Source organism: Sphaeramia orbicularis, chromosome 15, assembly GCF_902148855.1.
Source record: "Sphaeramia orbicularis chromosome 15, fSphaOr1.1, whole genome shotgun sequence".
Taxonomy (NCBI): Eukaryota; Metazoa; Chordata; class Actinopteri; order Kurtiformes; family Apogonidae; genus Sphaeramia; species Sphaeramia orbicularis.
The window spans coordinates 48,780,373-48,796,681 of NC_043971.1; the positions used below are offsets into that span (position 1 = coordinate 48,780,373).

The window sequence follows — 16,309 nt, forward strand, 5'->3', positions numbered from 1 at the left end:
TGTGTTGTTTGCAGAGGCCGAGCAGAGGTGGCTCCAGATGGGGTTTACGAAGAAGGCCAGGGCCTGATTCTGCTGGATGAGGTCCGGTGTCAAGGAACAGAGTCCACTCTGCTGGATTGCACCCACTCAGCGTGGGGCCAGCATGACTGCTCCCACAGTGAGGATGTGGGAGTCCGCTGTGAGAGGGGTGGGGACGCCAGTAAGACCTCCAGGCTGACACCTCCTTTCAGTACGTACACACAAACATACACACAAACATAATCACTGAACATGTGTCAAAGTCTGTATTACAACAAAGCTCTGTCTGAAGAAAAAAATAAAACCTACAGTGTAGGGCTGCAACTAATGAGCATTAGTAGTCATAGTAGTCATCAACTACTGTCACAACTAGTGGACTACTTAGATTATAAAGTACAAAAAACACAAAAAAACAGTGGGTTTTATTTATATTTATTGCAGCAATAATAATAATGGATTGGATTTTTATAGTGCTTTTCAGGGCACCCAAAGTGCTTCACATTATTTATACATTCACTCACATTCACACTCTGGTGGTGGTAAACTACATTTGTAGCCATGGAAGGGTTAGGTTTAGGGTTTTGTCAGCCTGCCATCAATACATTTTCTTTCCTTTAACAAGAACATTTGGTGCACAACAATTAAAATGCATGTTTGTTTGTTTAAGTTTGTTAAACAAATATTCAATTCAACAAATATTGCTGCAGCAACAAGAAAATACTTTTTTCCTTTAAACAGAAGTGTATTTTGTGCCTAACAATTACAGTAGAGCTGCAGCTATTGATTATTTTGTAATTGATTAATTTAACGATTATTTTCTCTGATTCAATTTGATTAAATGATTATTTGAATAGGTGAAAAAATGTGAATAAGACATATCTGAAAATGACAAACAACTTGTCCTTTATTTCAGAATCAACTGAAATAACAGCCACAAAAAGTATAAAAGCAAAAGGGCTTCATGCATAGAAAGAGCATTACAGATGAATCTAGTATTTCATAAGAGAAACAATAATAATAGTGTTTTATTAAAACTGAAATTTAAATCTGAGAAAATCTTAGAAAGAAATTGCTTAACCCGTAAAGACCCAAACAGCCACTGGCAACCAAAATCATCTACTGATCCTAACTGTTTAATACCTCCTGATTCACTAAACCTATCACTACATGTAAATAATTGGTGTAAAATACAAGTTGCCATCTTTTCATGGTCATCAGATATGACCCATTTAGACGTTCAGAGGCTCCGTAGTAAACATGGAAACGCTGTCATCTTTTACAACATTGATTCACCAGTAAAACCCATGGAGTTGGATCAATGGACATGCTTGTTTTTACGCTCAGTTATCCATCCATCCATTATCCTCCGCTTTATCCGGGGCCGGGTCGCGAGGGTAACAGTCTAAGTAGGGATGCCCAGACTTCCCTCTCCCCAGACACCTCCTCCAGCTCTTCCAGGGGGACCCCAAGGCGTTCCCAGGCCAGCCCAGAGACATAATCTCTCCAGCGTGTCCTGGGTCTTCCCCAAGGTCTCCTCCTGGCGGGACATGCCCGGAACACCTCCCCAGGGAGGCGTCCAGGAGGCATCCGAAACAAATGCCCGAGCCACCTCAGCTGGACCCTCTCGACGTGGAGGAGCAGCGGCTCTACTCCGAGCTCCTCCCTGGTGACTGAGCTCCTCACCCTATCCCTAAGGGTGCGCACAGCCACCCGACGGAGGAAACTCATTTCGATTGCTTGTATCCGGGATCTTGTCCTTTCAGTCACGACCCAAAGCTCATGACCATAGGTGAGGGTAAGAACGTAGACTGACCGGTAAATCGAGAGCTTTGCCTCTCGGCTCAGCTCTTTCTTCACCACGACAGACCGATACAATGACCACATCACTGCAGACGCTGCACCGATCCGTCTGTCAATCTCACACTCCATCCTTCCCTCACTCGTGAACAAGACCCCGAGATACTTGAACTCCTCCACTTGGGGCAAGGGCTCCCCACCTACCCGGAGTGGGCAGACCACCTTTTTCCGGTTGAGAACCATGGCGTCAGATTTGGAGGTGCTGATCCTCATCCCGCTCGCTTCAGACTTGGCTGCAAACCGCCCCAGGGCACAGGTTGGATGTCCAGGCTCAATGAGGCCAACAGGACAACATCATCTGCAAAAGCAGAGATGAAATCCTGTGGTCCCCAAACCGGACCCCCTCCGGCCCCTGGCTGCGCCTAGAAATTCTTTCCATAAAAATTATGAACAGAACGGGTGACAAAGGGCAGCTCAGTTATTACCTCCGCCAAGGAGGTTATGTTTTTGCCAGGGTTTGTTTGTCTGTTTGTTTGTTTGTCTGTCCGTTAGTGTGCAACATAACTCAAAAAGTTATGGACAGATTTTGATGAAATTTTCAGGGTTTGTTGGAAATGGGATAAGGAAGAAATGATTAAATTTTGGTGGTGATCGGGGGTGGGGGGGCGCACGGGGGGGGGGGCGCAGACCAGAAAATTTCATCAAAATCTATCCATAACTTTTTGAGTTATGTTGCACACTAACGGACAGACAAACAAACAAACAGACAGACAAACAAACCCTGGCAAAAACATAACCTCCTTGGCGTGGGGGGGCCCACGGGGGGTCCACTGATCAGCCTTGGCGGAGGTCTGCACTCTCCGAGTGCTTCTAGTTGATAACTTTATTCAAAAACAGTCACTTTTACTTAAGTTTTCTGCAAATGCAAAATGAGGGTAATATTATAATTGATGGTGATAAATCAGTTGAGAAAGGTTAAATAGAAAGAAAATTCATTGTAACTGCCACAAAAGTAGCACTGGGTCTTTTTGGGTTTAGTTTCTAGCTAACTGTGAACTTTTAATCCGCTGGTTAGTTTGTTTGCTAGTGTCTCCAAACTAGCACGCTAAAACTCAGGTCACACAACAACACAAACAAACTTCCAGGTTGAGGCAGTGGAATAGAGCAGCTCCTGTGTTTTGTGGATTCAAAGGGAGGATGGTGGTATAGCATGTAGTGTGTGTGAGCTTTTAGTCTTTATCTTGTCAGATTATACCTGTAAAATGGTATTAGCAGTAATAAAGACTAAAGTGTTTGGTGTCATTTGTTTACAGGTCCTCTGGTGCGTTTGGTTGCTGGAGAGAGCAGGAAGGAGGGCAGAGTAGAAGTCTTCATCAACGGCCAGTGGGGAAGTGTGTGTGATGACGGCTGGAATGACATCAGTGCAGCCGTAGTGTGTAGACAGTTGGGATTCACGTTAGTATGACACGTACAAAATGCACATTAAGACTGTGGAACAGGTGTCATGTACAAATTACATGTATTTATCATTTATTAAAAATGACACCAAACACATGAATCATTTTGGGTTGATTTGATGTGATTTGGGGTTTTGTCTTCCCAGAGGTGTGGCTAAAGCTCGTTCCATGGCATACTTTGGAGAAGGCAAAGGGCCTATTCACCTGGACAATGTCCGATGTTTGGGAACGGAGTCGTCTTTGGGCCAGTGTCCCGCTGAGGGTCAAGACGGCCACGACTGTCGCCACAGTGAAGACGCAGGTGTCATCTGTGATTACACTCTGGATCCTCTGGGAGATGCCGCCATCACAATGCAGACCTGTGGCCAGAGGCTCAATAACCAACGGCGTCGGCGCAGGATCATTGGAGGAGATAAGTCACTGAGGTCAGAATGGAGACTATGGGTGTTAGAGCTCAATTTGATTTAGAAAAAAAACTGTTTGTTGAGGGTAGATTGTGTGGAAGGGGATCTGTAAGAAAGGAAAGAGTTTCAGACCTTCCATCTTCTTTGTTTATAGGCTAATATACACTGCCTGGCCAAAGAAAAAGTCGCATATGCAATATTTCACTGCACCACCTTTGGTTTTGGTTACAGGAGACATTCACTGGATTTAACTGAGTAAATTGTTCAGATCCTTCCATCGGTAAGTACTGCAGTGGTTAACTCTTTAAGTGCCAGACAGTTAAGGGGCTAATAAGCCTTAAAAGTGCCACAGAATTTGGCATTTGGCAATTTTTCAGTATTTCGCGTCGTTTTTATAATATTTGAAGAATCCTGCAGGAAACCGCTCGGTAACATCCGACCGATTGCTGATTAGATCCAAAACGCACCGGATGCAGCCAATTCATTATTGATCGTAATTTGCATAATTTATAATAATAATAATAATAATAATAATAATAATAATAATAATAATCTTTATTTATATAGCACTTTTCATACATTAAAAACTGTAGCACAAAGTGCTTTACATATCAGTTTAAAAATCAGTACCGACCCCCACCCACACCCACCCCCACACACACACACACACACACACATATACATGCAAACCCACAAGCTCACACATACTTAAGAAGACTGACTGAGCACGGGTAGACCAGAACAAAAGTGTACAAGTAAAAGTAAAACATCAATTTAGGAGGCGCTGTCTCAGGGAGCCATCCGCACCAGGAGGCAGCCGCCGACCCCAGCGACCAGGCACCAGCAACACAGCCCCACATCCCAACTAGTGGGAGAGGGCCAACTGGGACCCCCACCCACCAGAAAGGAGCGGACCTCAGTGAGAGAAGGCGCCACAGCCCCCGGAGTCCACAGCCGCCCCCCGGCATGGAGGGCTCCCTCTGATGAAACACCGGAGAATAAGAAACATTAAAAAGATATAAAAATATTATTTGGTCGCGTGACCTCAAATTCCCGTCTGCTTGGTCTCAAAAGGGGGACACAGAAAGAACGTCATCGAAATGTGAGAAAGAAATGGGGGTGGATGGTTTGTTTGTACACAAATATGGCGTGTTCTCCAAAGCCGATCTGATCGGCCCGTGGCACTTTACAGGTTGTTTTCATAAAGCCGATTTAATCGGCCCATGGCACTGAAAGTGTTAATTATGTTTCAGTTGTAACAAGTTATTTAACTCTAACTGATGCAGTAAATAGCTTCTCATGTCTCTAATGTCAAAAAGATTGGAGAATGCCAGAACTGATCAGGATCATCAGGCTTGTAACAGACTGGTTCAGGGAGAATGAGACATAATTTTCATATATGGATGAGCCACCATAAAGTCCAGACTCTAATTTGGGATGTGATGAAGACTTGCTGCAGTGGTCCAATTTTCCATCATCAATAATCAAAAAGTTAATGCAACTATAAATGGACAAAAATATTATAAATGTTATTGTGACACTACATAAGCATTATGTGGCAAAAAAAGATGTGACAGTGAATGTCTCCTGTAATCAAAACCAAAGGTGGTGCAGTAAAATATTGCTTGTGCATGTATAATAATATATAATCTATACATAATCTCAAAACAGAGTGACTAAAGAACTAAAATTTCTACCTTTTTTTATGTGAACATGCTCATAACCAGAATCAGAAACTCTGGATTTTTGGAGGAAACTGAAAACGACCATCATGAAACCGTAGTGTGATAGCTGAGAGTTTGGTTTTGTCCAAATGTAAAACAGACAGAGGTCCTGGATACAACAGTCCCTCACAACCTCATGACCTTTTGTCGCATATCCCACATATTGGCCATGAGCTACTTAGCTAGATCTCCCTATTTGGATCTATGAAAAAAGAAGAAACAGAGGTCTGGGCACTAGTCTTCACTGGCAAGAACCATATGTGTATTGTTTTTTTTCTCCACAGTTACCTTCAGCTTTAAAAATGAAGAATCCCCTTTGTTTAAAGATGTGATATAACCTAATATTTTTGAGAAAGGACCAAAAATCTTTTTAAATGGCTTTATTTATAGACTTTTTCAAAATTATTATTATGCAGTCAGTATGCTCTTGTAATTTTGTAAAACATGCGGAAGTCTGATTCCGAGCATACAAAGCCTTGTGTCAGATGTTTAGGGCCTTCCTACAGGGGCAGACCCCTGGTTGGGAACCATGGCTCTATGTGATTGCTTTGCATGGGGTTAGGAAAAATACACTGAAATAAATTAGATATAAACAGTTTCCTAGTCCTTAACAAGCTAAAAGCCTGACATGTAACCTGCAGAATCTATTCTGTGCGTTTCTTAAGTCAGAAAGGAATTTTATCTAAATATAAGTTTGTGTCGTGATAATGGCAACATATCCCACACAGATGTTTTCCTTGTTATAGATCTGTTCATGTTTGGTCTGGTTTCTCTGTTAAAGTCCTGTACAGGCATGGAAAAACAGCACAGTTGTTTTGTGTGTGTGAATCTAGGGGCGAGTGGCCGTGGCAGGTGTCTCTGTGGCTCAGGTCTCAGTCCAAAGGGAATCATCCGCTGTGTGGAGCATCACTCATTAACCCCTGCTGGGTTCTGACAGCTGCCCACTGCTTTAAGAGGTAACACACAGCTCTCCCTGATGGTCACCTGACCTCATTACAACAAATATGCCGCTTTAAAAAAGGCTGTTTTCCTTCAAGTGACACCATGAACTCCCTCTAGATCCCTCATAATTAAAAGACTAATTAAGATGATGCTTACTACCTAATTACTTAAAGCTATACCGTATGATGTGGCATTTTTACATCTTGTCATCTTAAAATGCTCCTAATAAACGTGTGTCAAACTAAAATGTAAAAGAAATCCACCAGGTATTAAAACTCAAAAATGTTTAATTCTCATTTATATTTCTCATATTTCTGATAAAATTCTGACCAATCATTTTATTTGGTCTGAATGAAATAATTGGCCAAGCCTGGCTGAGTCTCCTGTCAATTATCAATTACCACCGTCCCACATCCGATCCATTATCGCCGTCCCTGCATCCGATATGGGTACCTCTGAATCTGACGCTTCACTTGTGCTGCTCCTCCTGTCACTGACCACAGTCTAAGGATGTGTATGGATAGGACTGAAATGCAAATGAGGGAACAAACAGGAGTCCGGTGAATGAAGGATGGAGATGAAGTTCAGGAGTCTGGTGTACTGGACTCCACAGACAGGTCTGCACGAAGGTCAGCTTTTATGACCGCGGGACTCATACATGTACATGTACTTGGTGTCACACAATATAGGATTATGTAGAATGTATGGACTGTGAAACCTCAAATGTCCACGGAAAATTTGCGGAGGCCTTACGGTTCACAGTGTGTGCACCCATTGCCTGGACACCTCATGGCCCCAGGAGATGAGGTGCAGTGAAGACACCGACCCAGTGCTGCACAGAATAAATACAGGGTCCACCGATGAAACAGGAGCCCCAGCAGGTTGATGATGTATCTGATTACTGAGGGAGGGGTCCGCGGACACGCCAAAGCGGGCCGGACCTCCGCCTCCACCTCCACCTCCCTCCGCTCCCACCACGTGCATCAGGTGAGAGGAGGGGAGCGTCAGAGCTCAGGCAGGGAGAAGGGGGCGGGGCTTTGGAGGGAGGAAAGTTGTTCATGTTCAAATTTTTACTGAGTGCAGTGAGAAATGCCACATTGCTAGGTATAGCTTTAAGACCTGTTTCTTTGTGATAGACAGAAAAGCCCTTCAGTTTCAATCATGTTAATATCACAAACTGAATTTGCATTTGCTTACCAGTATTTACTCAGGTAAATATATTCCTGATTATTAAAGTTCTTTGGAATTTTGGTGGAAAAGGGAATAATGTACACTTGTAATTGAGCCTTAGCTTCAAGTATCACTGTTCAAATAAAACCCCTTTGTACATTTGTGCCTCAACTTTGAAACATAACATCCACATTCTATTTGTGTTCTATTAGAGCTCTTTTTCATTGCAATAATGCACTAATTGTTTGATTTGATTAAAATGTATGTAGGCTTGTAAAAGTTTAAAGGTTAACTTGCATTATTACCCCCTTAGGGAATTTTGGTCTCTGCATTTTACCCTTCCTAATGCACAGTACCTAGCATTAGCATAGTAGTATTACCAACTAATTTTCACAGCACAGCAGTATCCACAATGACATAGAAAACCCCAATTCCACTTGTATTCCTCTTGTCCTTCAGGTTTGGCAGAGACCCAAGCCGTTACTTGTTGCGCCTTGGTGATTACCACACAGAGGAACAGGATGACTTTGAACGCACCTTGTCACCTGAACGCATCGTTATCCATAGAAAGTACCACAGTCAGGGCTGGGAGTACGACATCGCCCTGATGCGGCTCAAAGGCACAGAGGGTAACTGTGTGGCGTTCAACCCTCACACGGGCGCTGTGTGTCTGCCAGAGCCAGGAAACAAGTGGGAGAAGAGGCCTGCAGCCTGTGTGATCACTGGGTGGGGTGTCACAGGTACATCTCTGCCCTATATGAACCCAAAAAATCGCCTACAGTCTTTTTAGACCACGGGTGTAAAAAAAAAAAAAAAAAAAAATCCCACAGGCCAAAACCAGCCTGCCAAAGGGTCCAATCCGGTTCATGGGATGAATTTGTCAAATGCAAAAACTAAACTTAAGATATTAACAATAATTCTAGTTCAGGGTCCACGCTCAGCCCAATTCAATCTCAAGTGGATCAGATCAGTAAAATACCTACATAGTAACCTTTGAATAATAGTAACGGGTGATTCATGAAGGAATCGCTGAAAGGAATCGATTCATTTAAGTGCATGAGTTGAATCAATTCGTGAGCACAATTGGATTGGTTCAGTGGTGGATTGATCCAGTTCGACAGATGGAGAAGATAGTCAATTTGTGTAGGGTCCACAATGATTATGCTTTCATGGGGCCCATAATTGGTTGCGGCGCCCCTGCATAGACATACATATTTAATGACTCAGTACTTCATAATACCCTTAGAAGTAGATATATTAATACAAACATTGATAAACTAAACTGCAGTTGTGGGGTTAAAGGGCTTTGCCAGAGCATACATATCTTTAATGGACTAATTTACAAATGCAGTGCTTTCTTCTATGTTGTTGTTGGTGTTGGTCTATGTTATCTTCTATGGTGATGACTCTGTTATATAGAGTCCTGGATGGATTTTTTTTTTTAACTCAAATGCACATGGGTCAGTCCATCTCAGATCACTCAATAAAATGGCATTTTTAAACCTCACCCCCTCCAATTTTTTATGAAATTTGATTTATAGGTAAATCATAGCCAGAAAAGCCAAAATTTCACATTTTAACTTCATCAAATGTATTCAATGGTTTTTGAGATATGGCAGTTTGATTTTGTCACTTTTTTGTGAAAAAAGGTTATGGTAGTCTAATAGTAGTTAACATATAGGGCTACATTTTTCATGATGGTGAAAAGAGCAGGCATGTCCCACAGTGTCAATTTCAAGGTCAAAATATAATTCAAAAGGTTATCCAACTTAAAAGTACCCAAATGTACAAAAGAATGCTAGATTTATAATCCCTATGGTCTCTCCTTTACAGAAATACTTTGCTTTTTAAAATATGGACCAGTGGTTGGTGAATTACAGCAATTGGAAATTAGGCTGCCACGGCCTTTTTCGCAAAAAAGTGAAAAAAATAAATGGCTATATCTCGAAAAGCGTTGCTCTGATAAAGTTAAAATTTTAGATTCTGTCTTTTCTGGCTACACCAAATTTCATCAAAATTGGAGGAGGTGGGGTTTAACTCACTGGGTGAACTGAGATGGACTGACCCACATACTTGAAGTCAGTGTTTCCAATTCGTCGTTCCATGGACGTTCCAATAACATTCCAATGATGTCAACACTCAATTTGCATAACTGGAAATGCACATGTAGTTGTAATGAGCGATGGAGGACAGAGGAATATCGTTGTGGTAGAAACAAAAAGTGAGTATAAAAACACCCTAAATATGTTTAGAACAGCAAGTCATGGTAAAACACGAACATTTTTACTTATAACATTTTTAATTTCCAGTCTCCATTAACAATCTCAATGGACCAAAAAGAGACAATAGAGAAAACTTTCAATGAGAGTGATTTATATTCAGAGCAGTGATTTGTTTAGACAAAGAACGATATGTGCTTTTATATCAGTCTCCAAAACTCCCCAATAACACCAGAAAAAGTTGACAGATTAGTCAGTAGTCGCTTTTTTGAAGAGTCTCTAGAGGGGTCTGAAAAATCATTAAATTACGAAGTGGTTAAGTTGGAAACACTGACTTTTATGGCTAGGCAGACAGACCATTGGTTTAATGACTGTGTGACAAAGAAAATCACTAGGCATCTTTTAGAGGGAAAATGTTTTTGTTTGAGCATTTGAGTCACTTTTCAAAAGTTGCTAAAAGTTTCCAAACAAATTTTACAAGTAGTTAAATTTGTTGCTAAGAGCTTTTTGAAAAAAAAAAAGTTGTTAGGGTTGTCTGGAAAGTTGGTAATTCTAGCAACAAAAGTGCAAAGTTGGCATCAATGTTTGAGGTAATTATTTGGTGTTCCTTCCATTTTACTTTTTTTCAGCATTGTTTCAATATCATTTTTTTTTTTTTTTTAAATCCCACATACAGGTTTTTCCTCTTCAGATGTTACCTTTGTAAGTCGTTTGCCGTCCTGTTTGCTTTTTTCAGACTTGGAGTATTCTCGGACCCTTCTACAGGCCTGGGTTCCTCTGCTTCCCACTTGGAGGTGTAAGAAACGTTACGGTGAGCGTTTCACCAGCCGCATGCTGTGTGCCGGGAGTCTGTCAGAACGCCACCGTGTGGACAGCTGCCAGGGGGACAGCGGTGGGCCCCTGGTTTGTCAGGGGGAGGGGGGCCGCTGGGTGCTGACAGGGGTCATCTCTTGGGGTCATGGCTGCGGTAACCCTGCCTTTCCTGGAGTCTACACACGAGTTAGCAGGTTCCTGCGATGGATTGACAAGGTTATCAACAAACCATACAAACACTGATAATGGAAAGACAAGGAGAGATAAAACAGTGGGTGGCCTCGGGGCTGATGGGAGATGGTAAGAGGGGATGGACCGCAAGATACTACTTCTGCGTCATGTCTTCTTAAGATTTCATGCACTTGAGTCATATATGGTTTTCATCTTGTCAGTTCAGAAAACACTGAGATTGAATTCCCAGTGTCAAATAATGGCAAATTTCCATATGTCAATGGTGTCAGTTCTGCTTAAGCAACTTAGCAACAGCATAATTAGCACTGACTCTTGGTGCACATGTACAGTATATACACTGTGGGTTCAGGGAGTAGGATGGTTTATATGGAGCTAATGTCCTGCTAAAACCAAACAAACAAACAAAACATGTCTTACAAATGTCCTGAGATGTACTAATACATTTATTTTGGTTTGTGAATACAGAACAAAATCAACAAAATAATACTAATACACAGCATATTTGTCAACAACTACAACAAACATAAAACTAAAATTAGTCCCAGTGTCTGTCCAACCTCATAGCTTTGGCCTCATGGCATAATTACCAGAGTCATATTTTTGGCCAAATTGTAATATCTGCATAAAATGAAGCAGCAGTGTTAGGAGAGTAAAGTTACACAGATATCACAATTTTGCCAAAAATATGTCTCAGGCAGTTAAAATATAAGGCTCACAATATGCTAGATGTAGTGAATAGTTTTATTTTAATTCTGTATTCACTCATTTTTTCTTTATTTTTGGTGAGATGTCTGATTCCTGTGAATCGTTTCCAATGAGAAACACACTGTCTTACAGAGAAGTTTAATAACGTTGATTAGAAAATGTTTTTACAGAACATTATGGTGTCACTGACGTTTGACCTTTCTGGATATAAACTATCATCTCCATTATTTTATCCTGTTACAAATCTGTTTAAAAGTTAGAGTCAAAACTGTGTTTGTGCATTCAGTCTGTCATTGATCTTTGACCTTGGGCCATCATAATCGAGCAATACCTCTGATAAGTTATTCTCTCAAGAATCAAAGTAAACTTTTACCTTGGATGAAAAATGTCATCCCTTTGTCATCTTATCCTATACAAACTTAAGAGAAATTTTGTAACAATGAGTGTATTGATTATTGGTTATAGCCAAAAGCATGTTTTGTAACGGCACAACCACCTTGACCTTTGACCACCAGTGACTACAAATGAACATTTGTACTAAATTTGAACAAAGTCAATCAAGCCATTCCTGAGATATCAAACCCTAAATTTTCTACAAAATGTCCTGAGTAATTCACCTCCATACCAGCAGGTAGTGCAAAGAGTCCATTTTGCCAAATAATGCACCACCCTTAAGTCAATTTTATACATGTAAAAGGATCAAATGATGTTACCAGTATTATCTTGGCAGCTAGAAAATCCACTGCTGAATAATGCATTCTCACATTAAGGAAGTAAATGCAGTATTGAACAGTATTAACCTAAAACAGCCAAAAATGTTATGTGGATAACATCATGTGCTCTCCGTAACATCTGAAAACAAACTTAAAACAGATGCAATATTTGGTAGATTTGATTTCCTACCTGCTGTGGTGGATTGGCTCTATGAGAAAATCCCCACTCTTTTTTTTCCCCTTGCAGTATGTGTGTGTGTGTGTGTGTGTGTGTGTGTGTGTGTGTGTGTGTGTGTGTGTGTGTGTGTGTGTGTGTGTATTACATGTAAGACATGCCATATTTGTTTCTGAAGTTTGATATATGTATGTTTTCAACTTCTCTGTGAAGTGTAGGACATTTATAAAATGTATAATGTTTGTTAGTTGTTTTTTTTAAAAAGAGTTTTGCTCTATACATTTGTCTTGCACTCTACACATTCATAATTATGTTCCAAAATTAGTTATAATTCTGTTTACATTGTGGGCTGTGATCTTAAGTATTTCCTGTACTGATTAGAATAGATGATGATTGTTTTCCTATATGTCGCTGAGGATCTGAATGTCCTGTGCCAAGAAACTGGTCAACTCACTTATGAATGGTAAAATATTATTTAGAACTGATTCCTGAATACAGATGAACTATACATCATGGCATACTAAGTTGAGATACCGTTTGTCTATCATCTTGTTATTAAATGCCATGCAATTTTTAAGAAAGAAAGAAAGAAAGAAATAGAATAGGAATAAATAACTTGTATAAAGGATAAACTACAACAGAATATATAGGCCAAATATAAAATCTATTTACAATAGCATAATTACCCTTGAAAGTGATTGACCTAATTCAACCGCAAAATGATAATGATGCGAGTGAAATGTTACTCACTAGGGGGCTGTGAATGTGTCCCAAGTGACTGTAGCATAACGACACCTATGTTTGGAAGGTTGAGTACAGTCCAGAATGATTAAGAAATGGAAGGAATATGTAAATCTGCCTAGACCAGGCCATACACAACATTGAAGTAGATTAAGTTTCTAGCAAGACAACCTGAAGCCTAGAGCGAAAGCTACACAGAGTGGTCTAAAGACGTGAAGTGAACGTCCCTGAGAGGCAGAGCCAAAGCCCAGACATCAATCCTGTGGGGTATTTGTGGAAGAGTCACCCAATCCCAGTGTAACTTGACAGAGCTGGAGAGCCTTGCAAAGAAGAAAAAATGGCAGTGTGCTAGCTTGATTGAAATCTATCAACACAGACTCAGTCTGAAAATTAAAGAATATAGAAGAATATTCTTAAATATTAAAGCAATGACTTATTTGGAATTATATATACTGTATTTTAATGAATTTGCACAAATTCCTGTTGAAATCAACTTTGTTTCCCACAAATTAGAGGACTTGTACTTTTCCCCCACTTTTATGTCTAAACAGCTTCATATATGAGCCACTAAGAACAGGATGTGTTTGGTTTAGTAGAAGAGCAGATGAGCAGAGCGACGCTATGAACTGTTAGATGAAAGGCTGAACAGGAACAGTGGAATAGAACTTGAAACTGAACACAGGAACACTTCAAGACATTGGTTCCTCAGTTTACAGTGATAGCTCACAGTAACTTGGAGGTGGGACAATGACATGGTTTGATCCTGATTCAGTGTCACAGGGCTGCTGTGGATGTACATACAGATATGTCCAGGTGGTTGACTTATTCAGTGGAGATATTGGAGCTGTCAAGTAAAACAAGATCAATGTTCAATGAACAGCACTAGCATGATGCACGAGCATTTACTGTACATGCACATGTCAGCTTCCAAGCATGTATCTATGAGCCTGTCAATACAGCTAATCAAGATATCATCACAAGTGATGCAAAACAAGACAGATGACAAAAATGATGTATAAAAAAAGAGGCAACACAAAAATGACACAATTATATAAAATATGAAACACACACCTCTTTATTGTTGATGCAAATTTATTTTGATGTAATGTTTTTGAGGACTTTAATGCTTGAACGACACATGAATACATCCTAATTTTATCATTTTTATAAAATGAATTTTATATATATATATATATATATATATATATATATATATATATATATATATATATATACATATATATACAGGATGTCCCCAAAAAATTTATACACACTTTCAATAATTGTAAAATAGGTGTTTATTGAAAGTCATTTAATTTTCAAAATGTAATAGAATTTACAAACATCATTTTATTGTTTTGTCACTGCCTGTTCTCAAACTGACATCCATTCTGGTCCAGACACTGCTGACAACGCCAAGCAATGAAATAGCAATGGAAGAGTAAATAACTCTGAAATTGTCTTTGCACTTCAACTGCGTTTTCATACTTCCAGTAGCATTTTAGAATAAATTTCCTTTCTTCAAAGTTTAGTCTGGCTGCCATCATTGATTCCAATAGGTTTAATCTGCAAAGAAAAAACAAACAATTGAGTTATCATCTGCTAAAGTGTGTATATATTATTTTGGGGGACACCCTGTATATGTCTACAAACAAACAAACACACATGCTCATACACACATACATACATACATCACCTGGAATTATAAACCCTCTAGCTGCTCTGAGTTTACTTATCAGTTTGGAAGGAACACTTCATCATGTTCAGCAGTGGTGCATGCTGAATAAACACATGCTTTGCTTTATTAACATTCCAACCAAAACTACAAATGTAGCTCTCATTTATCTTCATCTCTGTTGTATGGCTCACAAAAGTTCAAGAAATTAACAAAAGTCATTCAACGCCCACCATCGACCCTATTCAGACCTCGTATTAACATCCATCCTGACATATCCTTGCAAAGATCAGACTTTTCCTCAAACTTTAATTTTAAGTTCAGCAATCTGGGATTGAGATGTTTCTTTGCAAATGTGATTCATTGTGCTGCTCAAAGGTAAACAGTGGCAGCTTCTAAGGCAGTCTACTCTGTCTGTGACACACTGTATGGGGCATCTCAGTGAATCAATCTATACATGTCAAGGTTCCTGAATTTTTATTGAATTATGTGGAATGTTGATATTACATTTTCTCCCAGACAAAAAGAAGTTCTAGAGTGTCTTTAGGCAACTCAACACATAGGAAGCACTTGTCAAACATCTTTGTGGCCACTGATCTGATTGGAAATCATCCTCAGTGTATCGTGAGTGTGTTTGCAAGTTGCATCAGAGCTGAACATGTGATTAGATCAGTGTTTTCAACTCCTCAGTAAGGAAAGTATCAATTGTCAGTCCTAAAAGTCACTAGAAGTTGGTAAATGATGTAATCACCTAATTTGCATAACTGGAAAAGTGCATGTAATAGTAATGAACAATGTAGGAGAGAGGAATAACACTGTGGGAGAGATTATGTGTAAAACTACAAATGAACTATACTCTGTCAATCTTAGTTTTTTTTTAAATGTCTCAATTCAAACCCTCCTCCTTTATCCAGGCTTGGGGACTAGCTAAAGTGACTGTAGAAGCCAATAATGTAAAAACAACCGCTAAAGTAATAACGTCTAGTAACATAATAAATTTGCCATTTTTAAAATGTAATAGGCCAATAATGTAATAACTGGCCAATAGAATAATAAAAGTCCTTAACCGATAATGTGATGACTTTTGGCCAACAACATTATAACTTATTATGTTATTGGCTGGTTATTACGTTACTGGACTGATAAAAATAAATTGTTTGATGCTGAAGTTCAGTCTATGACCAACACTTTGCCAGCATCTCTCACCATGTCAGTCAGTGAGCCTCCATACCTACCCACAGAAGTCCTATCAATGATCATTGCCTATTCTCCCAATCAAGACATGTCCATGCTGGAAACGTTCAGTCACGTCTCAGTCTTGTTCCACAACCTAGCTGCACCATTTCATCTCATATTCACATCAGAGAGAGACTTGCAGAGAATTTGGAACTTGACAAAAATAACTGTTTCTTAAGTGTTATGATTTTTTTAAACCAGGTAAAAAACAATAAGTAATAAGTTATTATGTTATTGGCCAAAAGTTATTACATTGTCGGTTCAGGACTTTTATTACATTATTGGCCAGATATTACGTTATTGGCATATTACATTTTAAAAATGGCAA

General features: G+C 39.7%; 1 protein-coding gene across 1 annotated transcript in view; it reads left to right on the plus strand.

Moving 5' to 3' along the window:
* Positions 1-14,086, plus strand: part of LOC115434503 (neurotrypsin) — a 49,806-nt gene extending 35,720 nt beyond the window's left edge. Inside the window, exons 9-14 of the mRNA XM_030156479.1 lie at positions 15-229; positions 3,129-3,270; positions 3,419-3,697; positions 6,234-6,356; positions 7,972-8,252; positions 10,468-14,086. Coding sequence (XP_030012339.1) covers positions 15-229; positions 3,129-3,270; positions 3,419-3,697; positions 6,234-6,356; positions 7,972-8,252; positions 10,468-10,787 — 1,360 coding nt within the window. The 3' untranslated portion in view covers positions 10,788-14,086. The remainder of the gene's footprint in view (positions 1-14; positions 230-3,128; positions 3,271-3,418; positions 3,698-6,233; positions 6,357-7,971; positions 8,253-10,467) is intronic.
* The last annotated feature ends 2,223 nt before the right edge of the window (positions 14,087-16,309 follow it).